The sequence below is a fragment of the Curcuma longa genome, chromosome 4 (genome assembly GCF_044706935.1).
Source record: "Curcuma longa cultivar G26 ecotype Majalengka, Jawa Barat chromosome 4, ITB_CL_G26_1.1, whole genome shotgun sequence".
NCBI classification, from domain to species: domain Eukaryota; kingdom Viridiplantae; phylum Streptophyta; class Magnoliopsida; order Zingiberales; family Zingiberaceae; genus Curcuma; species Curcuma longa.
This window is the reverse complement of record NC_133864.1, coordinates 8935896-8963395: the sequence shown is the minus strand read 5'-3', so window position 1 is coordinate 8963395 and position 27500 is coordinate 8935896. Positions and strand designations below refer to the sequence as shown.

The window sequence follows — 27500 nt, the reverse complement described above, 5'->3', positions numbered from 1 at the left end:
TCGTGTGGAAGAGTAAAATCACGACAAAAAAAAAAGAATCAATGCTCGTGAAATTTTACTCCTCGTGAACTTGTAGTAGAATCAATATAAAGAACAAGAAAGTCCAGGATTCCTCTAATTCCTGCTATCTGAAGAACTGAAGGAACAAATTTCACTAACCGAACATAAGAACAGTGCGTTTGTCGTTGATGCAATGAACAAATTTTACAAACAGCATATTATCAAAAATATGTCTTTGAGATTGGCTGGGGCTGAGTTCAGCACAGGGGTTCACAATCAGATCATCAACCTGCAAGAACCATATGCTGCTCGAACACCGACATGAATTGCAAAATAATTTACACGCGTCTGTATTTGTGGCTAAACTAATTTGACAAGGGGCCACATAGAAACACCAAGAAAGAATACAGTCGAATGGAAGCGTGTCATCAATGGCTTATGCAGTGTGACAGCAAAGATATTTAGAAGAGCTCCTCAGAGTTGAATTTGTTCCAAGCTTCCTGTTACATGTCAAGAACATGGATGAGTGCTAAGTTGCAGTAGAATAGATTAGCATTTCCTTTCAGCATTTTTCTCGACAAGTTTAGCTCTAAAATTAAGCTAGTCCAAATCATATCAGTAGACAAAAGTAAACAAATAATAATAATAATAATAATCCAAAATTTGAACTAGGATGACCTAGTGTGACCGGTATTTACCAGTTTTGGATGTCTGTCCATTTAACAAAAAGAAAATGATTCAGAGTTGAGGATCAACCTGCACTGGATGATGACCAATTCCTGGTCATACCAGCAGATCAATGGCAGCATCGACAGCAGCGCATAGTTTAGAGTAGCTCATTTCTCATCTTTGAGTGTCCATACAAAATAAAAACTAAGCATACAATAGACTATACAAGATAAAGGTTTGATTGCAAGGATGGCAACGAAATGTATATTTCCCAAGTTCCTATGTTGTTTGCAGTTTAATAAACTAGGTAAGCACATGAAAGAACATTTTGACATCTGGATTTGGATGATGAGAATAGTTCGCAGAAAGGGATTTGCAAGGCTGGTACAATCTTAAGTTGAACAGATGATCCTAACATTGATTTTGATATTACGATCTATCAAAAAGCTTCAACTGAGCCACAAATCATATGTATCCCACAACAAATTCAACGACAACAACCAAGCTTTATCCACTAGGTGGGGGCGGCTTATCCACAAGATAAATTTTGATCAAATTCCCTTGTTCATAACATATATGAAATTATACATAACACATATTACCATTGATCAATTTCTGTTGTTCCTGGAAAATAAAGAGTTGTTGAGTTCTAATAATGGTTTAACATTTCAAACCGTGTAGATTTATGATCAGAATGATACGGTTTTGGTACTACATCGTACCAATACGATTTTGGTACTTTTTAAAATATAAATAAATTAATTAAAAAATATTTTTATTAATATTTTATTGCTATAAACATGGAAGGATTAAGTAGGTTTAAATTAGATTTAATTTGAATTTATTTTGATTAGTTTAAAATTATATCAAATTTCTAATATATAATAATTTAATTTATAGTAGTATATTTTATAAGATTAAAAATTATATTATATTTAATTTTTTATTTTTTCCAAGAATCAGGATTTTTTTCTCTGTTTAACTCATGAACAGATAGAGGGAAAAAAAATTAACCATCTTTCAAGAACTTTTTGATTTTCTTATTTATCTCATGGTCGGATAAAGGAGGGAAAAAAAGTAACCATCTTTATAAAGAGTTAAAGAAGTTTTTTCTCTATGTTTAACCTCGTGGACGGATGAAGGAAAAAAGTAAACGATATAAGAGGGGAAAAATTAACGATGTAGGAGGATGAAGGAAAAAAAATTAACAATGTAGAAGGAAAAAAATAACGATGTAAGAGGGAAAAAAAATTAAGAGATGTAAAGGAATAGGATAGGAAAAAAAAATACTGTTTTAAAAAAATAAAATAATAATAATAAAAACTCCGTGGACCTCGTGGTGCCCCACGAGGTCATAGAGGGTCACGGTTGCCTTTGCGAGCTCGTGTGACTGTAGCGAAGCCGCCACAAGCCATAAATCCATGCCATGTTGGTCGGTGGGTGAAACAGCCCGTGCCAACCAGCATGGCTCGGAATTGTATATCATGGTTCTAACAACCCATTTTATCTTATGTTTATGTTAATCCTAGAAGAAAAAAGATGAAGAAAAGAAAAAGGTAAAAGAGTAATCGTGCAAATTTTAATTCTTGTCTTCACACTAAAAAAAGGGCAGCCCGGTGCACGAAGCTCCCGTCATACGGGGTCCGGGGAAAGGATCCATTGTACGCAGCCTTACCTTGCCTTTGGCAAGAGGCTGTTTCCAGGATTTGAACCCGTGACCTCTAGGTCACATGGCAGCAACCTTACCGTTGCGCCAAGGCTCCCCTTCACACTAATTTATTAAAATATATCCCACAACCTAACCTGCTCAGTAAAGCAAGTATTAAATTCCAAAGCCTCTTTAAATTTACTCGAACTCTCTGGGCTTTAACTATACGTATTACCAAAAATAGACTTCAATAGGACAGAAAAAAAAACATGCAGCCAAACCGTTGATCATTGCCTAGTTAAGACGTACAACATCATATAACAGGTAGGGTGTCAAAGGAAACCTGTAACGTAGCATAGGATATCATAACATATATTGCGTACATAACATTACAGGATAAGGCACCTTTTAAACTTACTTAGAAAAAAGTTAAGAATAAAACAAACATTCTGGACACATGATTAGTGAGTATTCCCCTCAAGTAGAATTGAATAAAAGAATAAGGAAAAGAAGATAGGTAAAGTTTATTCATGGTACAATAATTTTATTCTTCATGAAATTTAGATGGACATAAGGAGAATTAAATAGAGAAGTATTTGATTCACATGAATTAAATAGAGAGGTAAATAATTATAGTCAGATAAATTTATTCATAGGCTAACCATAGAATAATTTTTTATATAGATATACTAAGTAATGTTTAACTAATTAACAGCTTCTAATAAGGTTATAAGAGTTTTAGAAACACTATAAAGTAAAAAAAAAATGCCTTTAGTTCTAGAAGAATAGATAACAAAAATAAGTACAATAATTTATAATCTTGCATCATAGAGTATATGAAAAGGTTCAGAATGAAGAGATTGATATTGTTGATGTTATGTGGACTTTAGTAGCAAATAACATTGGGAAGGTTATAACTGAAAAGTCAATTATTTGTAAGTCCAAAATGAGGAGAATTTGAGCAGATAATAAGGTAGCTGCAATTGAAGGCAAAAAGGTTGTAAACATAGCAAAGCTCGATGGCAACTTAGGACTAAGAATGAGAAGAATATTCAATTGAATACTAAAGGGAGCAAATGAGGAGATGTAATTAAACCAAAGTATATGTACCCTAATTTCTTCGTAGTCAATTCAATCACAAGAAAAACTATTTTATTTCGTGTCTATTCTGTTATGTAAACCAAACATATTTTAAGACTATCTTTTACATTCGTACAAGTTGAACTTAGAAATTTGTTCAAGATAAATAGCATGAATTAGGAGGAGAAAATTTATAAACTAAAAATTTTAAATAGAATTAAAATGAAATGCAACATCAATAAATAAGAAAAGAAGTTTGGGTATAATTAAGATGAGTGTTAAGAAAATTCTTGCAAATATTTTTAGATAGCTTGTGTCTATTTTCAGCAGAGAAATATGAATATTTCATTAAAAGAATAACATATGATTATGATAAGACTAGTCAAGTATGTGGGTCAACGTGTTTGGGTATTTAGGAAACACAAAAAAATAATCTAGCATAAAAGAAAATACTGGGATGTATATACTGTCCTACTAACAGACAAAAGAATTAATTAATTAAATGGGTAAACGATAAGTATATAATTTCTAGTTTACTGTTAGCTATTTTCAGAATTAATCACATGGCTTATTTAGTGTGGAAAAATGAGGGGTAAATGAAATAACAATAATCGACAAGGGGTATACATATAATGTCAGAAAAGACATTTGATGGAGTAAATATTTTTGAAAAAGTAGGAGCATATTGAATACCAATAAAATAGAGGGATTGTACATAATTCACACAACTTAAATTCTTGTCTAAAACATCAATTTATAAACTATTTCCTTATAAACGGTTAGATACAAACAAAAATAGACCCTTTCAAAAATAAATTTGTTGAGCAAATTTCAAATTTTATATTATTTTTGCTTGGTTTGATTACTATATTCTTCTTTTACTATTTCTAGCAAACCAAATCCAGTTTTGCCTAATGCTCTAAAGGATGGATAAATCAAGGGGCAGATTGTACGAGAGTCAAGATGTTATCCACCGTTTATAGACATAAAATTACCCAAATGATGGATTGTCAATCCATCCCAGATTGATTTTGGCCAAAATTTGATCCTCCCAAATCAGACAAAAAGCCCCTTTCCTTCCTCCCAGTTCGTGAAATCTCATCTTCGCCCAATGTCCTCCTTACTCTTCTGCATTCCCTCCCTCCTGAGCCTGCCATCTACTAGCAAGCCCACTACCTGCCTCGCATCCTTCAGCCACCTCTCCTTCTTCTGCTTCTCCCAAGCATGTCGCTCGCTCAGCCAAGCCCATTCCTCTTTTGCTTCTCCAAGCCCATTGCTTGTGAGCCCATCAACAACCCCCGTCTGTGAGCTTGTTTTTCTTCTGCTTCTCCTCCTGAATTCATAGTTTACAAGCATGTTCCTCTTCTACTTCTCCTCATAAGCTTATTGGCCGACCATGAGTGTGTTCCTCTTTTGCCTCCTCCTGAGCCTACAACCCGTGAGCTCACTGTCAGCCAATTGTCGAGGTGTGACAACCATCAAGACCCCAAGGTGGTGGAGGCTAGACTGGAAAATAAAAGTTTGTGCAGATCAAGAAGATCAAAGGGCAAAATATAGGATTAACTGGAGCTCATTAAGTAGGCACAGTGACTGATTAAGTGGGTTCAAACCAAACTCAATTTTGATTTAGTTTATCCAATTTAAAATTGAACTATATTTATATATAAAATAGTTTGGTTCATTTGTACTTAATTAAGAGTTATAATATTTTTAAAAATTAGGAAATATATTTAATTACCTTTTCTCTCTCCCCTCTCTCAATCTTTCTTCTCTTGCAACTAATTCCCCTCTCCAACCTCTTATCTCTTGTGCTTGTTGGCATACACGCTTATCCGCCATCACCCTCACCGTTGCGCTAGACCTTATCCCCATTCTCTGTAATTTATATATAAGATAGTTTGGTTCATTTGTATGTAATTAGAAGTTGTAGTATTTTAAAAAATTAGGAAATATATTTACTTTCCTTTCCTCTCTCCCCTCTCTCGATCCTTCCTCTTATGACCAATTCCCCTCTCCCAATCCCTCTTCTCTCTTGTGCTCGTTGGTTGCTTGCAATGATGGTTGCTGCCACTCCCACTTGTATGATATCATGCTTGCCGCCACACTAAACCTTCTCCTAATTCTCTCTGCATCGATATTCTCTCTCCGTTCCATCGAGTTGATGCAATGGGTGCCAAGTCGACTGCAATTTCTTTGTTTCCTCACGAGCCAATGTGGTGTCATGCATCTTGAGCCAATCAACCAGCAGAACGAAAATTCCACCCATGACAACGGGCATGGCTTGGCACCTCAAACCATAATCACAATAGAATTCAAAATTAATAAAAAAAATATTTGTTAAAACAAGTATTCAATAAGATAAATATGAGATTATTAAATTATCAATTAGGTGATCCTGACTAAAATATATATGCTATAAATTTATTATAATGACATATTTGTCCATCTACATATTCCTACATAGAAAGAGCAGTTTGGACTTTTGAAAAAACCAGATTGGCTTTTGGTAACCTGTGTCCAGATCATTGATTTTCAACAAGTCTGATAGGTCAGTTCAACTCTTTTCTTTTTTTTTTTCATTTCTAGTCTATAGTCTGCTTCAAGCCAATGGAGATTCTGGTCCTGAATTTTTTTTCAATTCGGCCAGCTAGCCTAGGTCGATGTTGGTAACTACACCACGAGCACATCAACCTCCCCTTATTCTCATAAAAAAAATAACCCAGTCACTCCTTCCTCCATCATTTGATATCACCTGCTCCTTTCCTTGCACCTCATCCCCCAATACTGCTCCTATCACACTACCACATTAAAATCCCACCCAACCTTCAGGAAATCTCCTCATCCACACTCTTCAATCTGAATCCCTTATGATGTTGCCCTTCACCTCCCATCTCTCCAATGCCCAGCATCAATTCCCTCCCTTTCCTGAAACCCACTGGTGTTCTCAATGCACACCACAAATCCATTGCTACCCATGTCCACATCTTCAAATCAGAATGTGATCCCACCACCTGCAAGGGATCCTCTGCTACAAATGTCACCTTGAAAATCTGTAACTTCTATCTCCGCCTTCATCACAGATTCAATTGTTGCATCATGTAATCTCGGTACACTAACTAGATAAACCTCACACAACAACATTGCAACATCAGGAGGGATCCAGTCCTAAGAAAAAAATGAAATCCAATACTCCAAATTCAACCTAATAATCATTGTAAACAGATTGCCAAGCACGAGATTGAATACAAGAGTTATCTCAAGAAGAGAGATAAATTCCTGGTACTAGATCTAGTACATCAACAAATTTCAGACTTGCAAGAGAAGAGAAAGTTGTGATCAAAGTGTATAAAGTGCAAATTTCACCTATTAACCAAGATTTGGACATGTGACATTGTCAACAATAGAAAACTCCGTGGTTTTAGAATGGCACTGCCTAGGCCACATGCTGTCACATAGGTGGATTTTAAGGGGATCACATGGTGGCTGCACAAAGCATATGAAGCCCACATTTATAGTTGTTAAGAAACTTGTTTAGTTCATTTCAACTGGTTTAGGCTGAACCTCCTAAGCTACACTATTTGGTAGCTTGTAACTCACAAGTGTTAACATGATCTTGCACAAGAGAGAAGAAATTAAGTCTCCCTTTTTACTTAAATTGTTATACCTTGCCATAATTCGAGGTACACGATCACTCATTTAACTTTGTCATCACTTGTTAGAATCAATGGCTCACCCATCTTTCTCTCACTTGTTAATTTGAAGCAAGATTATTATGGATCAAGAGAAAATAATCACTCCCAATCAACATGACTCTCAAATTGCTTTTCCTTCGATTATAAATTGATCCAAATATACACTTTCAAATTTCACACACATTTAATGACTATGATGTATATTTTAGAAATTTAATTCACATTTGACTCAATTAAATTTGAAAAAAAAAATCAATTTAAGATTTTTTGATAAAATTAAGTTCAACTTTGAAAACTTATTACACTTGCAAATTAAATTATATAGAGCTTTATCTTTAAAAAAAATCTAATATAATCAGTGCATACCTATTGCGATCATCCAGTATTTTCTAAATTTAATAAATAAAATTTCATTTTAATTAAAGCATTGTGGAACCCTAGTTATTCATTAACACTAGGGCCAAAGCTTAGTGAAAGCATAAAGGAGGAGTTCAATGATGTCACCAAACGTTAGACTTGCTCACACAATTTCTCTTAGTCTCTCTTGAAATCACAAAAATTCAAACATTAAAAAATTCACTGATACTAAATACTAAATTTTTATCTAGGTAAATTTTTAGAATTTAAATTATCTTTTAAATTTTAAATAACTAATTAAGTTAAATAGAATTATTATTTTGAGTTTTGGAATCAAGTGGAAGTCAATTTACAGTTAAATGCAGCTCAAAGAGTACATAGTGATTACGATTATGTGTATTCAACGAGATTCAATTTAGATTTAATTTAGTCAATTTAAGATTAAACTAAATTTATATATAAGATAGTTTGATTCATTCATATTTAATTAGGATAACAGCATTTTTAAAAATTAAGAAGTTTATCTAGTTATTTTCTCTCCCCCTCTCCTAATCCCCCTCTCTCACCACGACCTGCTAATTCTGCTTACTGTCGCAACCAAGTCTACTTCCACGCCCATTGTTTGCCATCGTGCTTGCTATCACACCAATTGTGCCCATCATTGCTCTCACCGTAGGTTTCTCTTCTCTCTATACTAGTCTCTCAAACGCAATCATCTCTCCCTTTTCATCAAGTCGATGTGGTGTAGAAGCATCTCAGTGTCGGTCAATCACAATTTATCTGTTCTGCCGCAAGTTGGTGTACCAACGTGTCTCGGTGTTGGATGGGATGCAAAATGGTAAATTCTGCCCATGACAATCAGCATAGCTTAGCACCTCAAATCATGGTGTAGAACAACTCCAAAGTTCTACAAAACTAAACAGTATTTGTTTGGACACTAGGAGCTTAGACCATTGGTTAGTGGTAGATCTCTCTAAGTTCATTTAAGTACTAAGAGTTGCAATACAAGTATTTATCATACAAAAAGAGGGTAAAACACCTAATGGCATAACAAAAGTAGTCCTGTTGTACCTATGGGCTAATGCCACAAATTCACTTTTTTTTATTTTCTTTTTTCCTTTTTGCCTCTTTTTTGTGCATTTGGTGGGCAAAGAAAACTTGAGATAAAGAATGAGAAACAATTAGTGTTCCACCTAAACTATTTCACTGGAATTGTGCTTGATAGTTGCAAGCTCATCATGGAAAAATCCACTACTAGGTACATACCTTGAGTAGATCAAACACCTTCTCAGCAATATACTTTTGCTGAAGGGTTGCACCCTTTTGTTGAACTTTATCGGGATGAATGCATAAAGTCGCTTTTCTATAGACTTTTTTCACAGCAGCAGCAGTGATTAAATCAGTCAAAGAGACAGGCTGCCAGCCACATTCAGGCCAAAGTACCTGCCAACCATTTGGAAAGTCAACGAGATCAAATCAATGACAATTATATCCCAGCACCTATCACAATACAAGATTTTTAAAGATTCTTTCTATATGATATATGGATTAATAGCAATACCAACAGTAAAAAAATCATTAAGCTAGGCATTAATTTGATGTTCAAATGCACAAAAACTTTAAATGTTGTTGGCAACAAAATTCAAATAGATAAGAGTTCAAACACTAAACGCACTAATGTTGTTTACATTATCCAAACCATGAAAGTACATGTGGAGAACTAGAAAAAGAAAACATGCAATAACACTATTAGCCAATTGAGAGAATCATATCATTGCTTTTCAAGGCATTAGGCATTGCAAGGTCAGAGAACCCAAGTGCAAGGTGCATACCCAGGAAACTTGAGGCATATAATGCTACAATTGATCTACCTATGCAACACATACAACCAAGATTTGAATTCTCAATCCAAGTTCAATCCCAGGCTGAAATGAGATATACTAGGCCTGCTAGGTGCTAGTGTCAATGGATGTGCCAAGCAAGGATTGAAATCTCGAGCTGTATCGATCGATACTGGCGAAAATTTTCATTTCGCCAACGGACCGGCACAGGCATTCCGATCCGGATACCGTCTGGAGGCATCGCCCGGGCCACACACGCCCCCAGTCACGTGTGGCCAGTCGCGGTCGGCTTTTTTTTCTTAACTTAGGTTATTTAGATTAAATTTGTTATTTTATTAATATATTTTATATTTTAAAAATATTGAAACTATACCAGCATGGTACGATACAGTATCGAAACTATATCGTTCCAATCCGGGATCGAAACCTCGGCACGACTCGATATTTTAAACATTGGTGTCAAGCATTAGAAGAAGAGAAGGGAGAAGAAAGAGAAGTTTCGCATAAAGAAATCAAATGCAAAAACTTTGCTACATAGAAGGTGCAGAGCCTAAACTCACAAGCAAACAAAACACCTCTATAAGGCATAAGCGCCTCGCATTGCTAGGTTTAGCATGGACAAAATGCCTCTCCTTCCAAAACATCTCACACCATCTCCAACTTGTGTTCATGAGCACCTCACCTCGTGGAAACTTCATTGACCTCTAAGAAAGATTGAATGCATTGGATGTGATGTTTTAGTCCTAAAACACCTTGCACCATTGTTGACTGGCATTCCCAAACACCTTGCCTCAATCAACCACCTCACCTTGTGGAAGCTTTGCCAACCTCCAAGGAAGACTCCAACTGCATTGAATATGATATTCTAGTTGTATTGGGTTGTTCTGAATGCTGATCGGCCAACAAAATGAAAAGGATCACTTATGCTAATTGGCACAGGATGAAATTTAATCAATACATGGAACCACATAGAAGGATAAGAGTTAACCACAGCAAGCTCGCTTCTATTGTGACTGTCATTATTAGATCAATTGCTTAACAAATCTAACACTTTTAGAATTAAAGTTCGTCCCATTTTATTTAAAATCATAAACAACCTATCGTGTTATTTGAAGTCATAACAAACCTAGCACACGAAAAAAAATTATGAAAAAACTATAAATTGATGAAGTGTCCAAATGTTAAATTGTTTTCCTATTATATGTATCATTTGCCCATATTGGTATTCTGTCATATGCTATAAAGTATATTCCAATAGTGTATTCCATAAAGTATATTTTTTCACATGGAGTATCATCTTTTTTCAATTATATTTTCTTGGAAAATGTTTTATGACATACCAAAAATACCTCATACCACAATGACATGTAGTAAGAAAATAATTTGGCATATGGACATGTCACCAATTAATAATTTTTGCACGAACAATTAACAATGTGAAAATTTTGTTATAATTTTTTATAATAAGTGATAAATTTGTTATGACTTGTTACAACACATAGATTTGTTATTTAGATAGTATATGATAGATTTATTAATTTTAAAAGAATGGCATAGACTTCTTAAAGCTTGTAAACTAAGTAATATATTTAGAAATTAATTCATCATTAATTGATTGTGTTCATTTCAGATGTCAAACAAATCAATATGAAAAACGGATCAATTCTTCAATAAAATGCAATAAACAATGCTAATTCACTTAACAACCCACGTTCAACCACCACCATCATGCAATGGCATTCAAGTATATTCTGGAAAATAAAAAAATATTTGATATTTTATATTAGGTAAGCTAGAAATAAATTAAGCATGCCAAGATATATTCACTTTTACATATTTAATCCTTTTTCACACATATTATACTTTCTCACATATTCTACTTTCAATATGTTTATATCAATTAGAAATTGAATTGAAAGTGATTTTACTCATTTTTACTTCAATGTGGGGGCATAAATTCATATAGAAATTAGATAATCAAATGAATTTGAATTTTAGAGAAACAAGTTGCTAAAGATATAATTCATCTTAATTGATGTGTGCCAAATCGTATCATGTGTTGACACAACACAACACTCATCAGCATGCTCAGCATAGGCTAAATAGGAGAGATTTACCCATGTCAATCAGTATCGACTTTGATCCGAATGACATATGTCGATTATGGTACCTCACGGTATAAGATTCCGTAGAGTTCAATAGCAAGACAAGATTTATGAGTTGTTAAGAATATGTTTTCTGATTATTGTTAGTGGGCATTCAACTTCAAGAAATATGACAAGTAGAAAATAAAATTTCTTTTCACATAAAAAATATGTAGTTTCTAACCATCGATTAAAATTTCGAACCGTTTCACCTGCATTTTTAACCATCGATTAAAATCTCGAGCTATTTTACCCGATACGGGTGAAACATTTCGTTCTGCTAGCGAACCAGCACCAGCATTGGCAGTTCCATCCGAAGGCATCACCCAAGCGCGACAATGCCTCCGGAAGTATCACGCGGGTTGCACAGGCCGATGGTCATGCAGAACAAGGCAGAACAGGACGATGGAACAGGTAAGGTTTTAATAGTCGTAGGTTTTTAATAAATAACTTAGGGTTTTAATAAATAACTTAGGTTAACTCCTAGCTATGATTGGGATAATTTAAATATGTTTAATTAAAGCTTAATAAAATTATCCCATTAATTTAATATATATTTTTTTTAATTTTATTTTTAAAATATTTAAATTAAATTTTTTGTTTTTAATTAATATATTTTATATTTAAAAATACTGAAATCATATTAGCACGACACGATACAGTATTGAAACTGTATTATTTCAGTCCAAAACCAAAATCTCGGCACAACTCGAGATTTTAAACCATGTTTCTAACTACTAGCTCACCCAGAAAAAGTTAGAAAGAAACCAAAATGCTCATTTATGTATTGTTGTTGAAATTGATTTAATAAAATACAATAACAGTAGCAACAAATCTATAGCATTGGAGAAGCCTTTAACTGAAACGGCAGATGATCATAATACAATCATCCACTTCAAAGTGTTCCAATTGATATTATTTGGAACAGGCATCATAGTTCCTAAGAGGAGAAAGAAGGCGACAACATTGTGTGATGTTGCAGTATGGTAGTGTCAAATACCGGTGGCAAATTCAGCATAAAAAAGTGCTTAACTTACATATTGCATGGTCGACAGCAAGGCACGCAAGTTGCCTTCTTTACCAGAAGCCCACCGTTTTATCTCAATGTCTAGGGTTTCAGCAATTCTCTGGAATCAATATGAACAGCTATTAGATAGTAAATAATGTCCCCAGATGATGAATTTTGAACAAGAGAAGGCATACTACTGCAGAATCATTTTAGAGGAATATCAAAGCAACTAGTTGTCATGACAGAGAACAATAAAGCATACATGTCTTTCTGCTTGCTCCCTTTGAATATGCATATCCCGCTCATTCTTCACTGCCAGGGCTTTTGCCTGCACAGAAAAAATAAGCGCAGATCAAATAAAGAGTTTGGGTGCTGTTCTTATTTTACATATGAACCAAATAAAATATCAGTACCGCCCGCTCAAGTGTCCTTTGATGGCGTTCTAACCTAGCTCTTCTTCTCTCTTCACTTTCTCCTTCAATTTCTTGAAATTCTCCAGATGATGGAGCACCTTTTGATGAAAAGAAAAATGGAGTATGCGGAAGCAAGGAGGGGAAGGGGAAGGGAAGGGAAGAGAAACAATCCTTAGTCAAAGCCAGCTATGAAATGAAAAGATCTATTTGACAAAAACATACAATGAAAATGAACCTACACTAATTAAAATTGTTACCTCCAAATATGGAAGTTAGGTCATCTGTAAAATTTGTTGTAGATGATGACTTTCTAACATTGGTGCTGGTCCCCGATGGTTTCCGTGTGCCATCAAAACCACCTCTATTTTGAGCTTGACCATCAAACATTGTTTCCTGAAATATCCAAGTACTATGGTAATGCTTCTGAAATCAAAATAAATTCCCCATAATAATGAGAGATTGGCCCTAACCGTTGAATTAGATCTTTCTTTTGGTGCACTAGTAGCTCGAGTGCTCATGCCAAAAAAGGACTCAAGATCATCCTCAGGCTTCTGTTGTTTTTCTCTCGCAGCCGCAGCAGCCTTTTCTCGGGCTTCTGCAGCAGCTCTTTCTCGTGCTTCTGCAGCAGCTCTTTCTACTGCAGCCCTTTCTGCTCTTCGCCGAGCTTCTGATGCAGCTCTCTCCACAGCAGCTTTTTCTCGTGCCTCAGCTGCAGATTTTTCTCTGACTTCTGCAGCAGCCTTTTCCCTAGCTGCAGCAGCCTTCTCTTTGGCTTCTGCAGCAGCTCGTTCAGCTCTTTCTCTGGCCTCTCTTTCAGCTCTTTCACGTGCTTCAGCAGCTGCTCTCTGGACTGCAGCTCGCTCCGCCCGCTGCCGCGCTTCAGCATTTGCCTTCTCAACAGCTGCTCTCTCAGCTTTCATCCGAGCTTCAATAGCAGCTCTTTCCCTAGCCTCTCTTGTAGCCCTCTCCACAGCTTGCCTGGCTCTTTCTCTTTCTCTTTCCCTTTCTAATTCTTGCTGTCTTTCCATCTCAAGTCGCTTTCTCTCTTTCTCCAGATGCTCTTGTTCCCTCTGTTCCTGTTCCCAGATGAATCTTTCATCATTATCATTCAAATCCTCTTGATGTGTGGCCTCTTTTATTTTGTAAGCTTTTGCATCACGTTCTCTCTCCCTCACCTCTTTAGCATGCCTGAACTTTGCTTCAGCTCTATCCATGGCCACCTTCATGGCAGCCGCAGAAGCTGCAGCAGCTGAGTATGTCTCAAATTCTTCACCTTTATATAAATCTGAATGATTTTGATCATATGTCTGAGGCTTGCCCATTGCAAAATCTTCAAGTTCATCAAATGGAGATGAAACAGCATTCTTAGCTGATTCATTGAAAGTATAACTATTAGATGATTGATACAATGATTCATCATCCTTTCTTGTGACAGTACTACTAAAAGGAGCTTGTTTAACGGCGAGTGGGGGTGGGCGCCTAGAAGGTGGTGGAGCTGTAGTAGGTTCAGTGAAGAGAGGGATTTCATCAACAGTAAGCCAAACATCATCTGCCGTGTCCAGTTGTTCATTGGACTTTGGAGACTGATGATCAGAGAAATTTTGTCCAATAGTTGCAGAACTATGTGAATCACTCCTACCTACAGATTCTTGAGAATTGGGATGCTTGTTACTCTGCAAATTTGGCAAGAGATCATCAAAGGGATCCACTGGAGATTGAGGTGATTCTTGTCTGTGTCCGATTGTAATGTTCTCAGTTTTCTTAAGAGGGCTCTTGTCTCTTCTACCCTCATTTATTTCAGTATTAAAGAAGGGATCTGATTCGGAGACTCCATTAAAAGCATTTTTATCCTTGGTCACTTCTGTGTTATCAGAAGAGACACCAACTCCTGTGCTCCTGAGATTTACTGATTCACTGATGTTTTCCAGAGGGTCAGAAGAGGAGGATAAGTGGAAGGGGATTCTGATTCTAACACAACAAAGGGATCTTTTATAGTATTGGCAGATGGCTTAGCTGGTGGAACAGTCGGCTCCTGTTTGTTAGCCTCTGGAAGCTCTCTGCAAAAGCCATTGCATTTTGGAAAAGTGAAAAATAATGCCAACTAACAAATACAAAAGGAAAGTTTAGTATGGAAGTATGGAATATGTAGCAGAAGGCAATTGTTAGCTAGACTCTTTTCCCGGATCCCTAAAGGTATTGCTACCATCTAGAGAGACTACTTTCAGCACTATTAACTGACTCTCACTTCAAACATCCAGCTTATCCAAACCATTTTTATTTAATACCATAAAACCTGTAGTTGGTAGATTTGAGTTTTATTGGCAAGCTTTTGTACACTTGACAGCTTTATGGAATAGATTAAGTATTTTATATAGAATTCAGAAATATCTTCCAATCAGGCAATCAAAAAGGTTTTACATCAGTTTAATGGTAAAAAATGTTAGTTATCATATGGTATGGTCATTCCAGTATGAATAGTCTTGAAAGTTCTATTATAGATAATGTTATAGTTATTCATCTCTGAAAAGACCATGATTTGTACCTTGGAGATCACGTAGTTCCACCAATCCTACATCAGTTTAAGCATATGCAACCATATGTAGAGCCACTGTCCATGCTAATAAATAGTTGCTTTTGAGAAGGAAAATTGAACTAGGTTATGAGAATAGAAACCCCGTACTGCAGTAATAAATTGATAGGAACTGTCAGTGTGTCTTAGACATTCAAACCATCATTTGACTTTGAGATTAGGATATACAGTATATAGTCTGACAGTAACAATCAATCTATGATGTACACATTTCCAACTGACATTATTTTACTTTTATTTTTTCAATATGAGAGTCAATCATATTATTAAGAAAGACTTACTTGTCCCTATTTGTACTGGTTTGGGCAACACCCAAGGACCCGATTTTAAGAAGAAAAACTATCAACAAGCTTATACTTATCCAGCTCAAGTGACAATTCATCAAATTGAAATTTTTTGTTGATCGTTCCTATTTGTATTGGTTTTGTTGAGCATAACACCCAGATTTGAACTAGGGATAAAGGATTTACAATCCCTTGCTGTACCACTTGGCCATGCGGCCAAATCTAATCCAAATTTAAAATAAAATATAAAATAGGTAAAAAAATATTCATCCATATTCTTTTACTAAGATTTCTATTACTAATTCTTTTCTTTCTTTCTTTTTTTGATCCAATTCAATTTAGATTATTCTCTTCGACTGGTTATCACACCCCTCAAAAACTACCCTTCTCTTTCCATTGAGAGAGTAAAAAATGGAGTGATCAAAGACTGAAAAATTAGTGCAAATTGGAACCACTAACTTTTTACTCAAATTGTTGTCTTTCCTTTAGGCATGACAAAAAAAATTAATTATGCCTAATTCATCTCAACTATTTTGAAGGGTAAAGCATGTGTATGCGCAAACCTACACCCCCAAACAAAAATTATTACACGTATCAAAACAGGTCCTTTTTATGCACATATCACATATCCTTATAGGGAATCATCATGCTTTTCAATTTTTTCATTTTCTATAATACAATAGAAAATGTGAAAATTATGAATAATGTGACCTAACTTTTGCCACTGCAAGTAAAATTACTATAAAATCTGAGATATGTAGATAGGTGGGTAGTGGTACCTATACTTGACTAATTAAATAGTGTTCCTATTACACAATTCAATTATATTTCATAAAACCACATATTATATATAGTAAAAGAAAAAAAAAATCTGAACTAAAGGGGAAACATATACTACTATTGGCTTTCTTTATCTCATTCATAGAGATTTATTTCATTCCGAATCCATTTAAATTTTTGGTACCCAATCAATCCAATCATATTATGTAAAGTTGAATGCATTTTGAAATACATCTAACTTTTACCTAACAGTTTCTATAATTGATTTCTTCTGTGTAACAGTGAAGGATAGGGGTCACATTGAGGAGTTGCAAGATCTCGTGCATTCGAACCGATGGTTATGGGTAAGAATTCATTAGTATGAAAAAAAGCTTTGTTGTTGTTAATAGGAACTCATCGTATCTTAATGCATGTATGTAATTTATTTGGAGCTATTAAAATCGGATCCACTTTTGGGGGAATGTGTTGAGCCAGTGACAAGAATATTTTACTTAAAATAATAAGAATATTTCAAAATCTATGGAGAAATAGTTCTATCATAGACTGGAGGATCTCTAATTCACATAAAGACCATGAAACGTTTGGAATCCATATTATGCAAGGACACATTGCTCTTGTTAATGCAAATCAAAGGTGATATTGATATAAAATCCCCACTCAGCAGCATACCCATAATTATGCACATTTGTCATATCTAGAAGCTCTATATCAAGATCAAGATCATCATCAATATCATCACTATCAATTACATTGATACCATCACGATAATCACTATCTCACATGTACTATCATCAATAAAGAAAACCTTCGAGTTTGTAGTATGAATACGGAAAGTTGATTGGATACACCATAATGAAAGGGAGCATGCGAGTTTGTTGCTAGGTATTTGACCAATTAGGACTGCCCAATTCTGATAGAACCTATCACTAAAGTACCCATAGAAGGGGAAAGGACTAAAGAGTGTGAGAAGGGTTTTCTATGAGTTGGGAAATAAAAACTATTACACCCACAAGACGTTTGTGAATAAGTGACTTTCTGCTACAAGGATATATTAAACTCATAATTCATTAAATGCTTTTTATAAATGTCAACCAACTATCATAAGTAAATAGATTTTGATTGGTCAATCATTAGATTATCAATGTCATTTTTTGGTAAATAATGACTATGAGTTAAACCCAAAAGAATTTAACAAATCATTTTTTCTTCTTTGTCTATTTCTAAGGTGTAGAACTAAACCAAGAATTCTCTTTCTTCATCAACCAAATCATTGTTCACACTCCGAGATTCTATTTTCACATAAATCCAATCACTGTTCACCCTTTTTCTTATCGATGAATAGATATCTTTATCTTGTATGACTTAAATGTCTCATATTTCTCAAAAAAGTTATTATCTCTTCTTAGAGCACATTGATTTGACCCCTCCCCCCTCCCCCATAAACAAGGCAATAACATGTTGCTACCAGAAGTAGAAATCAGAATTTCTTCCAAAAAATCTTCTGATTGTTCTAGAGCAACTTGAAAGAGATTCTTTATCTAAAAAGAATTTTGTTCAAATTCATGTGTAGATACCTATCTACAAGTTTTCGCTACTCAATCACACTACTCAATCATGTATGATCGAATCATCAAAGGTTTAATCTTTTCTAAGTTTGTCTGTAACTCAATAGAGGCTCGGGAACCAAAGACTGGATGTGAACGAGATATCTAGCAACAAGAAGGAAAAGAATTGAATAGAGGAAGAGTATTTTTTTAATCTCAGATGTGTCCATATCAATTGAACAGTTAACTCATTATTTCAATGCAACGTATCTTCATATCAAGGTTCAAAATCTCAAGCCGTGTTGGTCTTTGATTGAAATGATATTGTTTTGATATTATGTCGATGTTCCAATGTATGATGTTGATGGTAAATGCAAAGTGGAAGGAGGAAAGAGATGAAGAAGACAAAGAAAAAGATAAGGCAACTATATAGTTCAATATTTGCTTTCCATTTGGCTAGGGTTAGGCGGATAAACCTAAACCTAAACCTTGCTCTGATACCATGTAAAAGAATATGAAAATCATATTTTATTATAAGGAATAAGCCCCTATTTATACACGAACATAGAGACCTATTCTAGGAGAATTATTCTAGAAACCCTAAATATTCTAATAGAGGTCAAAAAGTTTCACAAATTGTTCTTGATAGAAAAAGATATGAGTGAAAGGTCCCACTAAATTAAATTAAATTAGATACATAAACCTATGAAATAGTGAGAATCCTTGATCTTTCTCAATATCTCTCTCAATTTGACAATCCAAATTTGAATCAAATTCTCTTCATTGATAGTTAGACTTCCTCTAGCAAAGATCGTATTGTTGCAATTTGTTTATCTATGATATATGGTGTGTTAAGTAGGCATCACAATTGGAATTTATTTATTTCCAATATATGATGAGTTAAGCATCCATCACTGAATGCATCACTAAATGGTTAAAGCACCCAACTCGTAATTCGTAAATTCCTAGGTTCAATTCTTGTTAGATGCATGACAATGAGAACGTTTAATAAGTTTATTGGAATTTGGCTTTGTATAAATGGAATCTCATCATCCATTCATAACAAATTGATATGATATATTATATGATAATGAACAGTAACTGAAATTCTTAGCGATATTGATATTGAAACTCATAGGGAAGAAAATGAATTTAAGGATGGAATTAAATATGCAGTATTTACAGAAAAAGGGTCTTTATCCCTTGATCAAAAACCTTCTTTTGTACGAAAATACTATTACGTTTCAGTTCCTTCTTGTTACCTCCTAAGGAAAATCATGAATCGGGTCCAAAATTGAGAGTTAATGTGAGATTATCCATGTATGCACTCAAAGATCTTAGCTTTTGTGCTTTGGTGAGTCATCCGAGATCTTTCAATGACTTATGTTGTGTTGAAAGAATATAAATATAATGTGATTGATTGTGTAAGGACCCTAGTAGTAATGGAACCGGAGAAAGTTTATACAAAAGATGGTTTTCTCTATTATATTTAGTATTAGTTAGCAATCTCCATTTGGTGAGTTGTTACTTCTATAATAATCTGTACTAGTCCTACATTTTATCTCCGTGGACTGAGGAGAAAGGGGTTTAGTGGAAAGAGCGTTGCACCATGAGAGAAGCAAAGAGGTCAAGTTGCTTCAAATATACAGCATGGACTCCAGCAATGCAATGGAGTTGGACCTTGATGTTGATCCGAATAAATATGTCTATCCACGGAGGTAAATCTTTACATGCTACACAAGAGGACAGTAAGTTACAGATTTTGTTTCAATACAACATGTATTTCTATTCTATAAAATTAATATTTCTATAACTATGAAATTAATAAATGAAAAGTAGTTAATGGGGAGATTACTGTTATTCTTTTTTCTTGTATGAATTCATAAGAAAAGGAATTTGTCCAATTTCTTTTTCAAGGTCTCAAAAAAGAATGTCAAAACCCACGAATGGAAATTGAAAAGGAATGTAACTCGAGTTCCTTTGGAAATGGTAAGATCATAAGCACAAGGGATGATCCTATATCATCTTGATTTGTTCACTTGGTTCTCCTTTCCTATTTTTTTATTGATATCGAGTTAGGTTATTCTCTTATTAGTATCAAATAGAGCACGTTGAATAAAACCTTCTTCATGTAAAAACATAGTCGATTTAGATCAGGAACATCTTATGATGAAATTATGCACTATGGCTCGAATACATAGTCAATCCTATTTCTGACAAGAGCAGTTGAGAATTGAATCCAATTTTTCTTATTATTTATCCATCCATAATAGTAAGAGTATGAAAAAAAGGCCATATTCAAGAATATAGGTAATAAATTTCTCAGCCCAACCCTTTGCCTTATGATTAGTTAATTCTATTTCTTAATAGGGTCGAGAAGTGATATACCTCAGCAATAGTGTTACCTTGAGGTAGTGGAAGTCAACAATTCAAGCCTAGTTCAAGCATGGTTAACCCAATGTAAGTTTTCTATTTTAACTTGCTCCCTTACCGTGATAGAAAGGGAATGGTAAGGCTTATGGGATTGACATGATATGGTAAGTGATTATATTGTTGGGAGCAATCTCTAGGCTAATATGAAATGAATTGATACATTATGCCTTAGAATGAAGGAGAATTTTGAATCCACTTTATTTACAAACAAGGAACCTATAAGTAATGGAACTATAAACCTCATGAAGAGTTCGATCTGGCAGGATGAACACTAGCCACTTTATTTACAATCAAGGAACCTATAAGTAATGCAACTATAAACCTCATGAAGAGTTCGATCTGGCAGGATGAACACTAGCGGCATGCTTAACCGATGTAAGTCAAACACAGTGGTGTCTGTAATTGTGAACGGGCAAGTAAGACATATGAGGGAGGGGAAAGACCTCTCAGTGCAGTGTCACATTCATATTAAGGAGACAGAGATGAGACGAAAGCAGCTAGTTCACATCTTCTCTTTTCGTTATAGAAGTTAGGAGCAGGCCAGAGATGAGAAGTAGGTTCAAATCGAGCAACCATTGAAATGAAACCAGATGATAAATTATCTTCATTCCACTACCAATTGCATGTCTTACGCAAGAAAGATCACCATATGTGGATGCATATAATTGCAATACAACAACTGATGTACAACTTCATATCAGACCCCAGTATGGATTTCTGTCTACAATCTGCCCCAGTCACTCAACCTTCAAGCTGTCTTGGAAGTCGAAACCAGGACTGGAACCGACAGTAAATGCCAGTTCCAAACGGCAGAAATGCTCGCAATCGAAGAAGGGTGCTTGCTCACTCTAATGATGCAGTGCCACCTTGCAGAGTGTAGAGATCAGTATGCTACCTCTCCACCTATTAGTATTAACCGACGAAGAACTAGGATCGATCAATCAGTGTGTCCTGCAAGCACAGGCAATTCGAACTTCAATGCTGTTTGGACACTGGAAGAAGGAAATGTTGCGAGGTCGAGATACGTAGAAGTGGGGGTTAGGTACTCTCTTTTTCACAATCGCCCATGGCTAAAACAAAGAGGGCGTAGACCCTGTAGGAGATTGAGACAGAGCTTTTTTTGCTCTTACAAAATAAGCTGTTATTGCATACCTTGTTACAAAGTTGCTACGGAATGAGTCTAGTCTAAAAATGGAAAGTATTGTTAACACTCACAATGAGGAGCAAAAGGAGAAATCCGCCCAAGAAGGAGCTCATATCTAATTAGCTAGTTGGTCAGGCAATAATTTAACAAAGCGATGATTAGTAGCTAGCCCAAGAGGATGATCAAACAAATTAAAACTGAGACATATAGGAGGCAACAATGAAGGATGTTCGACAATAAGCAAAAGTTTGCCAAAGAAATGTCATATGGAGGTAAAAGGCCCACAGGTCATGAACTTCTTCTCTTGAAGAAGCATTGATGATGTTTGAGGATAAGCAACGGATAACTCTATGCCAACAGTCACAACAAGACAAAGGATGCAAGTGCATCTGGGATGATGGGGCATAATGTGCTTGTAGGTAGCTTTTCAAGTTTAAATCCCAGGGCTCCACCCTACACACTAAGATTAACCATTGTGCAATGGATTGGTGAAATGCATAGAAATAAAAAAGAACATCATCAACTAAATGATAGATATTAGGCATTGTGCACTGACACTGAGAGATGAAAGTCAGGGATCAAATGGGAATAGATACCCTAGTAGTCCTAATTATAAACGATGGATATGCATTGTGCATATCGACCCATGCAATGGTGTATCTAATGCATCAAGAATGAACTCAAGAAATTGGCGAGGACCTACATGAGACATGGAGCATGTGATTTAATTTAATGCAATGCCTTACCAAGGTTGTCATAAATCCTCTTGAAAAGAGGGGTGCCTTCAAGAACGTGTACATAAGTGGTGTATGGTTATCATTAACTCATGTCTTAAGGTGTTAGGTTAAGTCTCGGAACAAATGAACCCTCACCTTTAGTTGCCACCATTGGGTTTGGAACTTTTAATTAAATCTTGCAACAAGCGAGCCCTCATGTTTAGCTGCCACCATTGGGTTTGGAACTACAAACAAACTATTAGTGACAAATTGGAGAAATGTGATGATGCCATCAAATCTTCAGGCCCCTTATGTTCTTTGAAACATATGTGCTACAATGGTCAAGAACAAAGGTTCACAATCCCACAAGGGTGAGCTAACCCCAAAAACCAAGGCCACAACTCACCTATATAAAGTTGAAATCACTAGTAATCACCAATTAACCATACAGTGATGAATTTGCTCCCGAGACTTCTACAGACCACCCATTACACTATAGGAGTTGGTCAATCATTACCCTAACCACGAGGGGATGTCAAAAGCAAGGCTAGTGATTAGAGTGAAGTCGTAACAAGATAGTTGTAGTGGAAGAAAGATGTAGTCGGATCGCCTCCTTTTCAAGGAGAACCAACGTTTATACTTGTTGAGTATTTTGGTTTGACACTACTTTACATCCCAAAAGAAGCAAGTTACATCTGATCTAAGCTTAGATATGAAAGTCTACTTTCATTTTTCGACAATGAAGACCAAGATCATGAGCTTATTATCCTAGGTCAAAACAAGTTACTTGATAGGATCGCTTTTTTATGTCCCCCATGTCCTTTCCATGTAGTGACATGATGACGTAAAAAGGAAATATACGAATGTGGTTTTCTCGCTTTCGGTATAGCAAGCCTCAGTGGGAGGGAGACCTACACGATGAGCTATTAGCTCAAATGGTAGAGTCCCTCCTCGATAATTGTGTCATTGTGAGTGGACTATGAGGACTCTCAACCACATGAATAGTTCAATATGCTCATTAGTGTCTAACCAAGAGATATGGATCATCTAATGCATATTAGCAAGATATATTCCTCTTGCTTGAATCCAAGTTCCAAACCAAACTTCTATTAGAGGGGAAGATGGGGCGATTCAAGTGAGATCCAATATAGATCTAACTTTTTATTCACTCAAGGGATCCAAGCAGTTTGAGGAACCACTACGGTTCCTTTCTTCTCAAGAATACATACATCTCTTATTAGTGAATGGATAGTTATTTATTGAGCATAAGTTTAAGTTCACTCTCAATAGGAAACTGGATTACCTAACAATACATCTTTGCAGACTAAGAATTACGAGATTTCCCCTCTTTTAGTTTTAGGTGGTGAAGGGAACATAATGTTTGAGCCTTTTTTTTAATGCTTTTCCTAGAGGTCTAGAGAAAGCAAATCCATAGGATTTTCTTAATCCTCAAAAGGAAGAACATTAAATTCATTTTCCTCTATGTAGGGACCAAGAAATTGAATCTAGTTGTAAGAAGAATGTTTAGTATATAATTCACTTCTTAGTCTTCAACCCCATCAATCAATACGAGCACTACCATAATTAGTGCAATTAGATGTGTCTATTTATTTACCTCTTGATTCAAAATAGGAGAGAGTTTGAAAAGGGATCTTCGAGTGTCTGGGGTTGGATCAAAAGGGTCTCTTAACAACTTTATTTTTCTTCTTATGAGAATTATTTCACAAAGACTTGTTAGTGAGGGAGAAGGGGGAACAAGCACACTTGAACAATGGAGAGTTGTATGTTGCTTCCGGAAGGATGGATCGCTCCCAAAAAAGTATGCATGTTGTATGAATGTCTATAATTCATGAAAAATAATGTAATACAATGGGTAGAAAAATAAAATTATGCATACAATGGTTGCACAAAAAGAGAGGTCTTTTTGCTTGCCTTAAGAGTATAGATTTATCATCATCATCAAGCAGTTTAGCCCCAAGTATTTGGAACCAAATGATCTTGTCTCTCTGTTGAACCATATACAAGTATACTATTCAAATGCCTTAAACATCTAATAATGGACTCTGGTGGTTATTTTTGGACATGTTTGCACCATGTTATATTATTTTTTTAACCATTAGTTGGAGCAACAAGTCTATGACTAGTTGTTCTAGAATAGTAATATTTTTTATTTTCTCTTTTTTCAAAACCAAGCACAACAATCATAGTACATAGATTTATAGAGTCGATAGTGAAATTGCTATTCCAAAACCAATAAAGTAGAAATAAGTGTAAGATGAACTAAGATCAAAGGTCAAAAGTGTTAACTACAAGTCCAGCGCTAGTATACAAATCTTTGTGTGTGTGTGTGTGTGTGTGTGCGCGCTTCTCAGAATTTTTCCTCAAATATCTCAAACTTACTCATTGAAACTTGTCTACCATTGACAAAATTGCAACAAAATGATGAATTTACACAACTATAGTGACTAATATTTTTCATTCATGTCTTGCAACTATGAAGTCTATGATGCTTCCGTGTTCTAATAGTGTGGGAATAAAACCTCTGCCACGATAATGTTCCTGCCTAGTAGGTCAGGCTAAATTTAAGTGACTACCTTTATTTTCTAAGAAGATTAAGTGGGCATAAATCGTTGAAGAGAAACAATCAAGTGATCATGATCCAAACAAGTTCCATTGTCAATCTACCAAGTTACGAAGGAAGAAAAAAATGCACCTTTTCTTGGGATGGGTGCTCCCAGTGAATCCAGGAATCAGATCGTCAAACGCAGACAAACCCTGATCCTTTTTCTCCGTAGATCTTCTACCACTCTCATCTTTTGCATTCGTCATTGGCTTTCCGAGATTCTCAAGAAGATCATCGAATGGAGGAGAGACGTGAGTAGATTTTGATGAGATTGAGGCAAAGACATCGTCATACTTAAACGACGACGAGCTCTTCGCCCCAGGAACACCATCAAAGATATCATCATCATCATAGACCGGCTTGTCGTAGACTGGCAGAGAAGACGCAGACGAAAACTTCGTGCCAGAATCTTTATTATAGCTGTCGAAGATGGATTCAGCAGCAGGAGGCGGCGAAGACGAGGCAGACCGCCCATGCGAGGAGGGATTCGAAAGAGGCTTTGCACGACCTCCAAACACATCATCGTATTCCGGGGGACTCCGGCTACCTGACATGCCAGCCCCATGATCGCCGATCCAGGGATCACCGGCCGAGTTGGAGTTCCACCCGGATCTCGGATTGCTCCGGGAGCCGTTCGCGGCGGAGGATCTGTCGGATCCGAGTCCTATATTGAAAGCTCCTCCGCCGGATGCGTACGCAGAGGGTGGAGCCTTGGAGGCGGCCATGGGGGCAGCCTTGCCCTGGGGGCGGAAGCCGAAATCCCGAGCCAGGATTCCCGGGAAGTCATCCATGGGCTAGACGAACACGGAGATCGGCAAGAGGGAGGTTGTTAGGGGGTAGCTATGGCCGAGGGCGGCGAGCGGTGGCGATCGGCCGGGAAAGCACGACACGGGAGAGGCGGAGAGGGGAGATCGGAGGGAGCCACGACTCGCTTAAGGCCGAAGGAAGAAATGGGGATGAAACTTTTTGTCTTTTGGGGTGACCCACCCTGATCACAGAGGACGCTATTCTGGAGGTGGGGCCCATGCAAGGTGGGATGGGTATGTGACCTATTTCGGTGCATGATCGTTTCAATCCTTTATTTAATTTTGTTTTCTAGCGGGGCGGATCTTTTAGCAATTGGACTACATTTGACCCGTTAACGGGTCGGACCGTTTGACGGACCGGGTCAATGGATCTTGAACCGGGCCCGCATTGCCGACCGGGCATCGATCCGAGTCATCCGACCACCCGATATGGTCAAAGTCAAAAGGTCAATTGGTATGATTTCCATTTAATTAAACAATTGTTAGCATCAAAAATCAAGTATATATTATTTAATAATATTTTTATGACTTGCCTCATTTGCCTATTTAAACATTTGAACACGTATATTGCTTTAGCATGAACTAGGGATTTGTATTAAGGCATTAGAGAGTTAGAGGATGACTTAGTTAAAATTCAAATATATATATTTAATTATATAGTTATGGTAATTAATTTGTCATAATATATCCTAAATGATTAAATTAGTTTGACTTTTCACACTGATCAAAATCATAAAAATTATTTTAATTTTATAAAACTTTAGAGTTTTTTTCAAATCAAATTTTGTGTTCTTAATTAAAATAAGTCAATTTCAAAATGAACTTATTCAAACTTAGTTTAGTTTATTTTTTATGAGTTTGTGTGCGATTCAAATTTGATTTGAAGTTAGTTGGTTTAGATGTTATTAAGGTCTGAGTTCGAATTGATTATTTAAATTTTTTATATTTTTAAATTTATTTATTGATTTTGATCATTTTTTATTTATTTATAAGTTTGATAAGAGTTTTTTTTATGAATACAATTCATAAATTTTGTTTGTAAATATTTATGAGTATTGTTCATGAATAATTTAGAATTTATATTCACGAATATTAATGTGTTAAATATTTTTTTATTCAAATTTATTTATTTAATTTAATAGATTATTTAAATTTATTCATTTAATCATCTTTGTACGTGTTGAATAAACATAAATAAATTCTTGACAAGTATAAATTTGATATTTAATAAATTTCAAGCCTTAGAGATTCAAATTAAATTGATTAAAATGTTAAATAATTTAAGAATTAATTTCTAATTTATTCTCATGAAGTGTTTGGAATTAGATTATATATATATATATATATATAATAAAACTTCTCATTTTTTAGAATTCATAATGAAATCACTTTTATTTTTTTTCAAATTAATTTTGTCACTTGTAAAAAACAATTTAAGTCTTTTAAAAATAAATCATCTCTTAATTAATTTTAATATAACCCTTTAAGTTTAATTTAAAAATGATAACATACCCAACTAGTCAAACTCTTTGATCTTGCACGATTATATGAATCTGACTATTAAAAATATTTTATTTTTTTTCATGATTCAAAATATTATAAAATATCATAGAAAACGTTGCTTCAAACGGCGCTTTGTCTCTTTTTTTATATTCAAGAAACAATTTCCGCCAACAACCACTATACTCACATCCACCTACTCTGGAGTCTGATCCCGGGAGATCCGT

General features: G+C 35.5%; 1 protein-coding gene across 1 annotated transcript; it reads right to left on the bottom strand.

Moving 5' to 3' along the window:
- Nucleotides 1-129: 129 nt before the first annotated feature.
- On the bottom strand, nucleotides 130-25887 carry LOC141826914 (auxilin-related protein 1-like). The gene is given in 9 exon segments (XM_074714235.1): nucleotides 130-500; nucleotides 8713-8889; nucleotides 12469-12558; nucleotides 12703-12768; nucleotides 12854-12951; nucleotides 13111-13246; nucleotides 13324-14792; nucleotides 14795-14910; nucleotides 25058-25887. Coding segments are annotated over 9 exon segments (2892 nt in total). The 5' UTR covers nucleotides 25759-25887; the 3' UTR covers nucleotides 130-461.
- Nucleotides 25888-27500: the final 1613 nt, after the last annotated feature.